Source organism: Mustela putorius, unplaced genomic scaffold (genome assembly GCF_011764305.1).
Source record: "Mustela putorius furo isolate JIRA1106 unplaced genomic scaffold, ASM1176430v1.1 tig00003845_pilon_pilon_pilon, whole genome shotgun sequence".
NCBI classification, from domain to species: Eukaryota; Metazoa; Chordata; class Mammalia; order Carnivora; family Mustelidae; genus Mustela; species Mustela putorius.
Window position 1 is genome coordinate 20,704,686 of NW_025421998.1, and position 14,445 is coordinate 20,719,130.

Sequence of the window (14,445 nt, forward strand, 5' to 3'; positions counted from 1 at the left end):
TTTTTAAATTGAAAAATAAAAGTCTGTTTAACTGGATTATTTAAAACTTCCTTCTTCCCACCAATCTCTGAAGAATATGATACCTAAATTTACAAACCCTGTCATTTTCCTGAGAAAATTCAGTTGTTAGGCCACAGTTTGAATGTTTGTTTACATCAGTAGGTTTTCGAAACTCACCTTCTCTTTCTGACATGGGTCACTTCTTCTGGGAACCCATGAGCACTAGTTGCCCTTTGTACTGTCTAGTCTTCATCAAGATCATTGTTTCATGATGAAATTATGGTATCTTTTCCTTTCTGATAATGGCATTCATATGCATAGTATTACAATGCTTAACTTTATAGAAAAAAACATAAGGAAGGTCACGTTATAGATTCATTATTAGGGAAGTCACCTTGATGAGCAGCACAGATTTTTAGGAACCAAAACGAACCCACTGCCAACAGTTATGGAAAAGGAAGAGGAGATAGGCTCAGACTGCTATACGCTGAAAGGTCACGATGATGGTTAGAGCTCTCCACAACCAGACCAGAGACAATATGATGAATTGCTCCCTCAGGATCCATTCTTGGATCTCTTCTCTTCTCACTTCGTAATATCCTTCCCTCTTTCCTGACTCCCATGCACTCCAGTGATTTCAACCACTTAAACTGTCGGATCAGTGATGATCTCCTTTCTCTGAAGATCAGGTACTTATGACCATTGTCAGCAGCATGTTGGGCAGAACCAGAGAACAGTCAGTTTTCAAGCCCCGTAATTCTCTAGGGTTGTGCTGTCCCATATGGCAGCCCCTAGTCACGTACAGCTGTTGGGCACTTGACATGTGGCCAGTCCGGATTGAGATGTGCTTTAAGTATAAAATGCACCCCACTTAGTATGAGAAGACTTAGTAGGAAAAAAGAATGTAAGCTATGTCATTAATAATATTCCATTAATTACATATTAAAATAGAATTCAAATATATTGGGTTAAATAAAATATTGAAACCAATTTCACCTGTTTCTTTTTACCATTTTTAAAAAAGATTTTATTTATTTTAGAGAAGGAGAGAGCATGCATGATCCCAGGGAGGGGAGAGGGAGAGAGAATCTCAAGCAGACTCCGTCCTGAGTGCAGAGCCCAGTACAGCACTTGATCACACAACCCTGAGGGCATGACCTGAGCTGAAATCAAAAGTCAGATGCTTAACCATCTGTGCCACCTATACATCCCCCTTTTTACTTTTAAATGTAGCCATTAGAGAGTTGAAAATTACATGTGTGGCTTACATTAAATTTCTGTCAAACAAGAATACTCTAGAATGTGCCCATTTTTCTCCATCTCTACCTTATTTCAAGGCACTACGACGTCTTACTTGTGTTACATCAGTTGTCGTGTTTCTTCTACTTCTAATCCATCATCTGCCAGAGTAATTTTACTAAAAGCTGGATTTGTATCACGACTTTGGAAATAGAATGCAGGTTTGAATCCCAGTTCTATAATTTATAAGATATATAACCTTGGACAATCATTTAATATTTCTAAATCTCAGTTTAAACATCCTCTCAAGGGGATTAAAAAATGGAGGCAGCGGTTTATATGAATTTACTGAGGCATTGTATATAAATGGTGCAAGCAGCCTTCCACGAACTGGTTCCCACTTTTCAGCCCCATCCTTTGCCACCCTTGTGTATGTAGCAGTATGATTCTGGTCATACTAACTCACTGAAGTGGCAGTTCCACTTCTGTGTCATCCCTCTGTGTTCTTTGTGCCCTGTCACACCCTCACCTTTCTTCTTTGCTTGAGTAACTTCTAGTTCTCATTCAGGACCAGATCTGAGACCATCTCCTTCAGGAACTTTCCCTTCCATCCTCAGTCTGAATCAGGTGCCATGATAGCCGGTACATAACCTGTACATACCTACCTAAGGAGTGAGGGGCTATGGAAAATGTTGATGCCTGTTGGAATTAGCAAGCCCGGGGCCAAACTGCAACTCCGTCACCTTCGTAGCTGGGTGACTTGAGCAAATGTTTAACTTCTCTGAGGTTCAGTGTTCTTATACGTAAAATGAGGACACTGACAATTATCTTATAGAGAGGATGAGAGATTTACGTGGGCTTTAGAATGCCTGGCATAAAGAAGGCCATAAATACTGTCATTGCATTGGCACCCTATTTTGTAACTGTGTGCTTGTTTCTCTGCTGGAAGAAAATGACACTCTTCTATTGGTCTTTGTACCATTAAAGCTTGCCATAGTGCCTATAGGTCCTTAACACAAGTTTGGTAATTATAAGAATGAATTAATGAATGATGAACAAACAAATAACACATTGGCAGCCAAGAGTATGTTGGATTCAACCACCCGGAGGGATGGGTATTCAGGATAAATTAAATAAATTTCTCAGACTGTGAGAAATTCGAGCAAAGGACATTTCAAAGACATTGGCAGAAAGTTGATGGATTTGTTCCATCAGTCCTTGTTGAAGCCATTGTTCTTCCAAGAAGCAGCAACCAAGTCAGTAATTCTAAATACATGATAATTCTAAAGCTTTAAGTTCAACAGGGTATCAATGCCTTTATAAATTTTATTTCAAGTTTCTGGATCTATAGCACAACAAATTAAGAAAAAAGTCTGGAAAGTTTGTTGAGCCAAACAGGAAGAAGGGCTGTTACCTGTTTGCTCTTTTCTTGTGTTTGCTGGTTTTCTAACTCCTGTTGCCTTACAAAATCAAAGTGGTTCTGCTAACACATCACACATCTGTTGTCTAGCCACTGGTTCCCCAATGCCAGGCTGTAGGCCATCAATGTTAGCATCACCTTGAAACAATATACAGACTTCTAGGTTGCACCTGATTTCCACTTAATAAAAGCTATGGGGAAGAGGGTGTCTTACTTTTCTGATATACAGTTGATTTGGAAACTGATGATCAATATTTGTGGATAGATTGATGATTGCTAAGGGAATTCAAACATCAAGCTTCAGGCTTCATATCAACAATGATGCTTTTATTATTAAGTAATTAATCTGCTTATTTTATATCTTTAAAATTGAAGTAGAGTTGACATATAATGTTTATATTAGTTTCCGGTATATAACGTACTTATTTGACATTTATAGATGTTATGAAATATATCACCATGATAAGGATATTTACCATCTGTCACCATATGAAGTTATTGCAGTCATATTGACTATATTCCCTCTGCTGTATCTTATACCCATGTGACTTGTTTTATAACTAGGAGTTTGTACCTTTCAGTTCCTTTCACTTAAATCATTCCTCCTCTACCCCATGGAAACCACCAGCTCTCTGTATTTATGATTCTCTCTGTTTGTTTCTTTTTTTTTTTTTTAAGGTTCTATATGTAAGTGAAATTATATGGTATTTGTCTCTCTCTGACCAGCTTATTTCCCTTACCACAATACCTTCTAGATCATCTATGCAGTCACAGATGACTAGATTTCATTCTTTTTTTTTTTAAAGACTTTATTTATTTATTTATTTGACAGAGAGAGAGAGAGAGATCACAAGTAGGCACAAAGGCAGGCAGAGAGAGAGGGGAAAGCAGGCTCCCTGCTGAGTAGAGAGCCCAATGCGGGACTTTATCCTAGGACGCTGCGATCATGACCTGAGCCAAAGGCAGAGGCTTAGCCCACTGAGCCACCCAGGCACCCCTTCATACTTTTTTATGGCTGAGTAATATTCCTCTGTGTGTGTGTGTGTGTGTGTGTGTGTGATCTTCGTTATCCATTTATCTATTGATAGATACTTAGATTGCTTCCGCATATTTGTTGTTGTAAATAATCCTGCAATAAACATAGTGGTGCATTTATCTTTTTGAGTTAATATTTTTTGAGTTATATTTTTGGGTTTTGGGGGAAATATCCTGGAGTAGAATGACTAGTTTGTGTGGTATTTCTTTTTTTAATTTTTTGAGAAACCTCCATACCATTTTCCATGGAGACTGAACCAATTTACTTTCCCACCAACAGTGCACAGCAGTTCTCTTTTCTCTGCATTCTCACAAACAATTGTTATTTCTTGTCTTTTTGGTTAGCCATTCTGACAGATGTAAGGGTGATATCTCTTTTTGGTTTTAATTTGCATTTCCCTGATGATTAGTGATATTGAGCATCTTTTCGTACATCTGTTGGCCCTGTCTGTGTCTTCTTTAGAAAAATATCTGTTCATATCCTCTGCCCATTTTTCATTGGATTATTTAGTTTTTTGGTGTTGAGTTGTATGAATTCTTTATATATTTTGGGTATTTACCCTTATGAGGTATAGCTTTTGCAAAGATCTTATTCTATTCAGTAGGTTGCCTTTTTGTTTTGTTGATGGTTTCCTTTGCTGTGAAAAAGCTTTTTAGTTTGATGTGGTCCCAGTAATTTACTTTGCTTTTGTTGCCCTTGCCTAAGGACACAGATCCAAAAAAATATTGCTAATAAGATCCATGTCCAAGAGTTTACTGCCTATGTTTTCTTTTAGGGGTTCTGTGATTTTGGATCTCACATTCATGTTTTTAATCAGTTTTAAGTTTATTTTTGTATCTGATGTAAGAAAGTGACCCAGTTTCATTCTTTCACATGTAGCTGTCCAGTTTTCTGAGCATTTTGTTGAGAAGACTGTCTTCTCCCCATGGTGTATTATTGCCTCCATTGTCACAGACTAATTGACCATATAAGTATGGATTTATTTATGGGCTTTCTATTCTGTTCCGTTAATCTATGAATCTGTTTCTGTGCTAATATCATAGTGTTTTGATTAGTATAACTTTGATGTGTATCTTGAAATTTGGAATTGTGGTACCTCTAGCTTTGTTCTTCCTTAACATTGCTTTGGCTATTTAGAATCTTTTGTGATTCCATATAAATTTTAAGATTATTTGTTCTAGTTTCATGTAAAATATTATTGCTATTTTGATAGGGGTTGCACTGAATCTATAGATAGCTTTGTTTAGTTCATACACTTTAACAATTTATATTTTCTAATTCATGAGCACAGTATATCTTCCCATATATTTGTGTCATCTTTAGTTTCTTTCATAAATGTTTTGCAGTTTTCAGAGTTCAGGTCTTTTACCTCCTTGGTTAAACTTATTCCTAGGTATTTTATTCTTTTTGATGCACTTGTAAGTGGGATTATTATCTTAATTCTCTGTCTGCTAGCTTGTAATTAGTGAATAATATTAGTATGTATTTGTTATATAGCATATACAATGGATTTCTGTATGCTAATTTTATATCCTGCAACTTTACTGAATGAATTTATTGGTTCTAATAGTTTTTTGGTAGCATCTTTAGGGTTTTCTATATATAATATAACATTATTTGTAAACTATGACAGTTTTACTTCTTCCTTATGAAATTGGATGCCTTTTTTTTTTCTTGTCTGATTACTATGGGTAGGATTCTCAGTATTATGTTGAATAAAAGTGGCAAGAGTGGGCATCCTTATCTTGTTTTTGATCTTAGAGGAAAATCTTCCAGCTTTTTATTAACAATGAAGCTTTTAGTTTTCAGTCGCTGGAGGAAAATGACAGATAGCCATTGTGAGGGTTGAACATTTTTAAAATTTTTCTCTGTCAAAGTTGATGTTTCTCTCAAGTCATTTCATAATGACTTGGAGACCAGTTAATCCTCATCTATCACTAAGTAAGAACCCCACTAGAATTTTTATGCTCCTTCTCTAATTTTATCACAATCACATTCCTTGAAAACATTGATGTACAATTTAAAGACAGAGAAACAATAATAAGTTCATGTAATGGGCTCTTTGGGGGGAGAACCCTAGTAAACTGGTTCTGGTGGAAATCTGTGATAGTAGTAATAATGATAACACATCATGTTAGCTATGTGCAGGTCCTATTCTAAGACCTCAAGCCTTAATAATAGTACAGTTTATGAAATTATCTTTTATTCCTTCATTCAGTAGATACTTATGGAATACAACATGTCAGGCATAAAACAGTCATCTCTTTATCACTTTTATGAAGCTACTATCATGTCTCTTCTAATGTCAAAGATTTTTTTTTTTTTAATTTTTCCCATAGTAATCAAGAGAAGATTTAATTCTCCCGCTAAGATTTGTGATGCCAGGAGATACTAACATTATATATTTCATATCAGAAATTGTTCTCTTTATTCTAAAAATATTCAAAGTTTCTTAACATTATTGATCTGCTTATGGGAACACAACTCAAAAAAATAATACCACTTAATCCATGCGATTCACACCTAGGAAATACTTAAATTTATTTGCCAAGTTTTTACTTATTTACCGTCCTTCTTGGCTTTATGGGATACCTGGTATCTTTTTCACACTTTCGTCGTCTTCTTCCTTAAATGGGAATTCCTACTCCCTCTTTCTCTGAATTAGCCAACAGTTGAAACACAGTGATCTCCCAAACAAAGGGCACTCTACCCTTTCCACAATGTTTGGCACCTAGAATGTGAAAGTCTGAAAATGTCCTTTCTGCATGAAATATAGGTCACATGTGGTTTGAGGTTCAGACAGAGGAAACATAGATTATCCTATCTCCATGTTAGGTATATAATCATTGCAGGTTGAGATGTCACGATCCGGAGATGTTACTGTAAATATACAAAGTCAAATCTAGAATTTTCATGCCTTCGATTTCTACTAAAAACATGAATAAGTGTATTTTTGAGATTCTGCCCTAAGATTGTATTGATCACTTCATTTTACAGTAATAAAAAATACAGCTAATTAAATCATTTGCAAGGTTAATGTAACAACTCACTATCCAAAATTTGCTTGATTTAGAATTCATATATATTTCATATTAATATGTAAATTAAATATAATCTGAGTCCATTATTTTTAGCATGGTGTATTTTATAGACATTCAGATTCATTTGAGGATGGCAATTTTAAACATTTACACTTATAACAACTCAAAAGAAAATTAAAATTGGTCAAACAGCTTTTGTTTTCAGAGATACAAGTTTCAGTTCATTATCTAAGTGTGTATTACTTTGCTTATCATTAATATTTGCAAATATCCTTGTATTGGATATGGTATATATTATACATAATTGCTAATGAAAACACCATCTGTCATTATTAAGTGCCAATAGGAGATTGGTTCTGTACTCAGTGTTTCGTGCACTTCCTTGTTTAATCCTCATGTGGGATTTAGGCTAATATTATTATCCTCATAGTACAGGTGAGAAGACCAATACTTTGGGAAATTAACTTGTCCACAGTTGTGAATGACCGAAAGAACCAGGATTTAAGTTTAAGTCTTCTTGGTTTCACAAACATGTCACAATCCAAAAAAACTACAACCTTCCTTAGAATGTTATTTGAACCAAATAACAGTAACTTCCATCTTTCCTTACCTGAGCAATAAACCACTTTGCATGGCTTAATTCTCAGACTGGGGTTGCATTCTGTGTTCTCACAGGGTTGAATGTAACAACTGTGAGATTGGAGAACAATGTGGTGCAATTATGCATGGCAATGCTGTCACCTTCTGTGAGCCATATGGTCCAAGAGAATTGGTAAGTACATGCTATTTATGTACATTTTCCCAAATATACTGTCTTTATGGAGCTTTTTACTGACGGAAGGTTCTTTGATGGTCTTGTAAGTCATAGGAAATTGCAGCATCGTTTATATTATGAATCCTATTACAAATATCTCAAAATGGGGAGCAGTGGTTTTATAGTTTATTTTCAAATGTAAAAGTAAAAAATTCATGGATACACGTGGTACATCATTATGATTAGATGGCTTTTTAAAAATACAGGTATGACATACGTGTAACATAGATGACACACATATATATCATCTTTAAATAATTTATGGCTCCTAAATTCTTATATAAAGCTTTAATTTTCACCATCTTATATTCTCTTTGCAAGCCAAAAATGTTAGATGAGCAACTTTATCAAATTATTTTAAAACTTTGTTTCCCACCCACAGAGGAAGTTCATTGAATTTTTTTTTTTAAAGAAGTGAAAGTGTACTGAATAAACTAGTTTTGAACAAATTTTGGTTTGTGCCAGATTGTTGAGGAGTGGGTTACTTTCCTTTAATTTAGACTGATTAGACTTTGCCTGCCATGGAGAAGTTCTTAGATTATATGTAAAATGAAACATGAGCGTTCTAAATTAAAAGCCATGAAACTACTGGCCATCAGCAGGCGGCTAATGAGCTTTTTGTTGTTGCTTGGTTCTGGCAGAAAGACTACATTCACATTCTTGAAAAAGGGTATAAAGGCAATTGTTGTATTATACTCCTGGCTCAGTTGGTTTGCGAGACATGTTCTACTCACAGGGTCTCTTACGCTTTGCTTTTCTGATTTTCAGCTCGAGCTTCAGCGTTTTTTCTCCTCTCACCTCTTCCTTATCATGGGGCTTTTTGGTGACAGGTTGTTATTTTTCACCCCTACATCACACATTGCGTTTCAGATTCATTACCTTTAAAAGTGGCCAGAAGACACTTCCACAATACGGAAGGGAGAAAAACTAGCTAGGCAATTAGAAGATTTAGTTATCAAAGTGAAAGTCAATTAATTTTTATAACATGGTTCTTATTTTATGCTGCTTGAATACCCCTTTCATGGCAATGGATACATTTAATTTATTAAAGATAGGAGCTGCAGAACATTGATAAATTGAAGTTTTTAGCTGAAGTTAGAACACAAACAGAATTAATTGGATGCAAATTAAAATAATAGGTGCTCATAATTCAAGTCTCAACAAGGTGTTCTAATATTCCTGCAGACAAATGTGACTCTGGCAGTGAAGTTCTTCTTGAAAAAATAAATTTGCTAGTGCATTTTTAAATAATGTACCATGACTGAATTAATTATCTGTAAACCTTAAAACAAAATAAAAATTTACTGTAGTTAATTGAGCTTAGAATAAATGCTTTTCTTAGAATGTTCTCCCATTTGGTAATATTTCTGGAGATGCTTGGCAAGTTCTTTCTTGTTTCCACTGATAAATAAGATATAAACATATCTAAGGATATAATACCAGCATTCATATTTCTACAGTTTGTAAAACTAAAAGCTGAAGTATCTAGTTTATTTGAACCACGTATACTTTAATCCCGTTTTCACTCTTCTCTATTTATTTATTTATTTATTCCTTATTTAGCCTTAGAGTTTATTATATACCCAGTAAGCTAGTTTTGAATTATATTATGTAATTAATGTGAGATTAGCCTTTCAAGTAAAAAAGAAAATACCCGAAATAATTCTCTTCATCCAAGAAAGAAAAAAAAATACATAGATTTATATTCCCCTCATAAGTACGAAGGATTGTGTTGTGGACGCCGAGGGAATAGAGTGAAGGTAATTAATAAAGACAGGAATGACATTCACACTTTACACACTAGCAACTTCTAATTTTCAATAATTTTTATACTGTGTTGGTGTCTCACGAGCAAAAATACATATTATACCCAAGTTGTGTTTACAGAAGACAGATCAGCCAAATGAAAAAGGAATTCAGTTGTCAGTTAACATGCTATTATGTTTACTAAAATTCAGATATTTGCTTGGCACTCAAGACTGAATACAGTCAAAACTGTTATGCATGAGAACGGATGAAAGGTATCAGTCCCCCAAACATCACTTTTTAACAAATTTGCCTTCTTTTTCATAAATTCAGTTCTTACTGATTTTGTGAAACAAAGGGCCACAGGCAAGGAATGTTGAGAGGCTGATGCGATATCGTCTTTAAAGCCAGCAAAAAATCTCCATTTTGTGAATTCAGTCACATGGCATTTTATTTCAGTAAAAGCCAGAATCAGTGAGAGGTGGCATCTGTCATCACATGGGCACACCAGGCATTATGTGCCCACTGCTGCTGTGGCTGCAGCCCTCACGTGTTTTATTTAACTCAGTGAGGTCTCCCCCATATTTCAGGTGGTGACACCCCAACTTTATTCATTTTGCTGGTCCAAAGTGAAAGTCATGAGGAATTCACTTACCCACTACTTTAAGAGAAAATATGCTCTCTCAGAGCATGAAACAGGTGGCTTATGTGACCTCCCTCCCCCACTTTTTTTAAAGAAATTACTTTTTAAACTATTATATACTTGGAAATGCATTTTAGTTGCAAGGAGGAGTTTGGGCTAAAACAGCATCAACCCCACCCCCAAATTTGCAGAGAAAACATGCAAAATAAATAGCCTCAGCCTGTAGCGACTTCATATTCATTTTGTGATCCTACTAATTTCTGTGATTTGGGGTCTATTTGATAACTTAAGATCACTGAGATTTGGTAGGAGAAAAGTTCTGTCAGACATTCATAGTCTCTGTATTATTTGTCAAAAGGCATGTAAGAGACCCTTTCCATTTTGAGAACATCAGACATAAAGACTTAATAACTTCACAAACTAAAATTATGTATGTGAACTCAAGGATAAAAAATAATTGATAATCCCCAAATGTAAACATAGGATGAACAAATTTTATAGGCAATGCTTCCTGCTACTTTTTTCTCTTCAACTTTTCTATTCCTTGTAGCCAACATTTTTTACTAAAGAGCTAAAAGGGAATGGTAGAGAAATGAGACTTAACCATTCTACCCTTACTTAGCTTCCCTGGTTGAGGGGGGAAAAATGTAGAATCAATGACTAATCTAGGTCCAGGGTCACTCACTCTCAGTTAGCACATGTAATTTGAAATTTGGCAATCTTCCAAGGAACTTGCTGTTTGCTAGCAGCGGTCATGTCTGTGGGACCTCATTATGCAGGTGACACAGTGTCATTTATTACACCAGCAGGATAAGTATCTCAGACTCTCTAGTATATTTCATGCACCAGCCTTAGCAGTAACCCACGGTGCTTGTAGCTTACAGAGGATACCATTGTTTCAAAGAACTTACATTCAGGAGTGTTTCATGATTCACCTGGGAATTTACTCAGTTAATATAAAATCAGAGGTGGAAAGAGCATTCATTCAAGTTGTGTGAAAAGTAAAAATTTTCATGTGCCTCTCTGGATTATAAGATCAAATTATCCAAGTGGAAAAACCAGGAGGACAAACAGTTGAACTTACTGTAAAAATTGTGTGTGTGTGGTAGGGGGTGGTGGAGATTCCTTTTAAAGGAATCTTGGAAAGGAGCTAGTATCCTGGTTATTTAAAGAAAATCTGTTGGCGCATTTTTCTCCAATAACTCTGGTTGAGGGGAAGAGAGCAGGAAACAGCTCTGGGCATGGTGGGCCAGTTTTCTTTTAGCAGATAATCTGCGATCATGAGGGATTTAAATTAAATGGAGAATTTGCTCTGACACCCTAACATCAGTGTGTTTTGCTACAGTTAAAATCAGTTAGGACCTGATATATATACTGATAATCTAATAATTTAAAAAGTTTCTCTTGCCCTCCCCTCTTTTACCTTTTCTGCTTTCTCATGGATTTTAAAGTCACATGTTTAAAGCATACATTCAGTCATCTTTCTAAATAATGTAGAAATGGGAAGCACACATCTGAACTTTGGATACTCACATCTCAGCTGAATTCTGGCGAAACCAGAGGCTTGTTCTCTCATTTTCCCACTAATTCCCACAGTGATTCATAAACTGGGTATCTCCTGACCCGACCACGGTCGTGAACTCCATCACAGGGGGGCCAGCAAAGTGCAGGGATAAGTCTAGGGATTATATTGTGATATATAAGAAGCGGAAGTAAGACCACTTACTGGTTTTGCCATGGTGACAACACAGTTGTGTTCTCCAATTTATAGGTGCAATCACAGGAGGCATTCCATTCATTAGCTTACAGGGGTCAGGAACCCAACAAGAAAGTCACTGAAAAGGAGAACCGTAATTCTTATCTCGTGTGAGCTGGTAAGGGTCAAAGTCAGTGCTCCACAGAATAAATAAAAAATTGTTTAAAATTTAAATGGATTTCAAATTAAATAAGGTATCATTCCTCTTTCAGAAGGGGGAAATTGTTTAAGCATGCCTCTTCATGAGATTAAAGTACAGTAACAGAAATACATTGGAAGGATATTTCTAGGCTCATTTGATTACTTTTTTTGGAGAGGTAACAGTTTTATTGAGAAATAATCCACATGTTCTACAAGCCATTCATTTAAATTATAGAACACAAGGTTTATTAGTTCATTCACAAAATTAGGCAGTCATTATTACAATCAATTTTAGACATTTTATCATCCCCTAACAAAATCCTATATACTTTAGCTGTTGTATTTCTATTTACTTTTCAAAATAATCTTATTCTCCTCACTTGCTCTTAATTTACCTCCCAGTTTTTGCTTGGGAGCCTTCTCATGACCTTCGCTTTGGACTCTCGATCTATTGGTGTAACCAAAGTGGACGGAGGGGATGGAGTTAAGTGCCCTCCCAAGGTTACCCGGCAGATCACACTGAAAATGGTTTTTAACAGGACCTGAGAGTCAAAGCAGGAACTCACAGTTTATTCCCCACAGGGCACCATGAAATGTGTCTATGTTCAGACATACTGATGAAAGTAAGCTAACCACTGGGTAAATATCACCTCTGTTTATGGCTCTTTTCTTTCCTCTCTTCAGTCCCCTTTCCTCTTTCTCCTCCTATCTTTCTATCTTGTCTTATTTTGGTATATTTCTTCTTCTAGATTACCACAAGCCTTAATACAACAACAGCCTCTGTCCTCCAGTTTTCCATTGGTAAGTATTTTTAGCAATTATAACAATTTAACTTGGACGTGTTTGTTTTAATCATAGTGTGTCATCTGATTATAGTGCCAAATGCTTTCAGATTTAGAGTCCGTCTTAACGTTGCTATAAATAATTTAAAACATTTTTAAATGAAATTAAAAATCGGAAATGCTGCTTTCTGTTCTCACTGCTCTCCAGCAGGGAGCGGTATTTAAGAATGATACAGATAATCCAAAACATTTAAAAAAGTGATTTACATATAGATTAAGAATGATTGGGATTGTACTGTTAGAGCAGAATTACCTGACTGGTTGTGTTTTGCTCAGATTAAGACTAAAATCTGTTAAATTTCCTGCACCTTAACTAGCTGGTAGTGAAAGAGATGTTGTCTGAGAGAAACCAATGAGGGCTTTGTGGGGTTGTTTTTTTGTTTGTTTGGTTTGGTTTTTGGTTTTCGGTTTTTCCTCATATATATTGGTATATGAGGTTTTTTAAAATTAGCATATTATATGTGTTTTGGGCTTTGTGTTTGACATAAATAATCCATGTTTAATTCAGACTTGGATAATTTTAAAATGACTGTATCTGGCAATATTTCTTTTAAGTGCTTTTATATTAGAGCTAAAAATTCCTACCCAAAGCATTCAGTAAAATAAAGTACCTTTGGGTCAAGTGTATACCGCTTTGCTGTCTCTATTACCTTCTGTCCTCATCTCCAAAGGCATATATTAATAAATAACACGGATGAGTTTCCAATAGGAATGTTCTAGGTTAAGAAAGATATTGCCTTCTCAATAGGGGCTAGTCTTAATGATATTGGTCCTGTAATAGGGAGACCTCTACCTGGCCTCTGCCTGTGACAAGAGGATGCTGGCAGCCTGGCCTCAGGGACAGGGGACGGACAGCTTCCTTTAGTCCCCGAGTCCCATCCCCCAATGCCCCCCCCCGTCCCCATCCCCCACCCCCACCCCAGGGTCTTTCCCCATTTGTCTTTGGAGAACCCGCATTAGCAAAAGGACTGTTTCCCACATAGCCTCTGAGTCCTGATCACAAGGCGGTGTTCTCCCAGCCCGGAGCTCTCTGGGGTTGATTGTCCCCAAGAGAGCCCATTTGTTGTCACCTTCTCATCCACGTGCCTCACTGAAGCTTCTCCTGTTGGTCTTATGTGATGAAACTGCCTGTTACAGTTTAGGTTGTTTTCTTCTCACATCGATAACGGGACTACAACAATTTACACACTGTTCAGAAGTCCATCTGTGGTCATAAGGAAAGCGTTAGCAAAAACAAAATAATGAGTCTTTCTTAGGAGGGTTTTCTTTGATCTGCTAACAAGTGTATCCTGAATGTTCTGTAACAAGCATGTAAGACTTATAATCGGAAACATGTGAAATTCGTTTTTTGAAAGTTGTGGTGCTACAAAAACAATTCTTTCAAAAACTCAAGTTGGCCAGGCAAGTAACTTCAAGGTTCTTAACCAGAACCAATGTGTTTAAACTTATAATGCTATTAATATAAAAGAATATGCTGAAAAGCTTTTTCCTATTTATCTCTATTCCAAGTACTTATTCTAAACTTTTTTTGTTAGGGCAATGAACATTAATTTCAGATATTATCTCTAACCAATTAATGAGAATCCTCTTTACAATATATGCTTCACAATTCTACTAGTATTTGAATTTTATTCAAGGTAGGTAGGAATTTTATTCCACCACCAATGAAATTGCCCTATCTTAAAAGGATTAAAAACCTCTATTTTTATAAATAATAAGGAGTATACTAAGGAATTGGCAGAGATTAACTTCCTCTCCTTTTAATAT

The 14,445-nt window shown here is 35.9% G+C and overlaps 1 protein-coding gene across 3 annotated transcripts in view; it reads left to right on the plus strand.

The window, feature by feature from the left end:
* The window catches only part of RELN (reelin), a 495,439-nt gene that overhangs the window by 238,718 nt on the left and 242,276 nt on the right, over positions 1–14,445 (plus strand). For all 3 annotated transcript variants that reach the window (XM_004739578.3, XM_004739579.3, XM_045089693.1), the window contains exons 7-8: positions 7,412–7,508; positions 12,586–12,637. In XM_004739578.3, the coding sequence (XP_004739635.2) occupies positions 7,412–7,508; positions 12,586–12,637 (149 nt within the window). The remainder of the gene's footprint in view (positions 1–7,411; positions 7,509–12,585; positions 12,638–14,445) is intronic.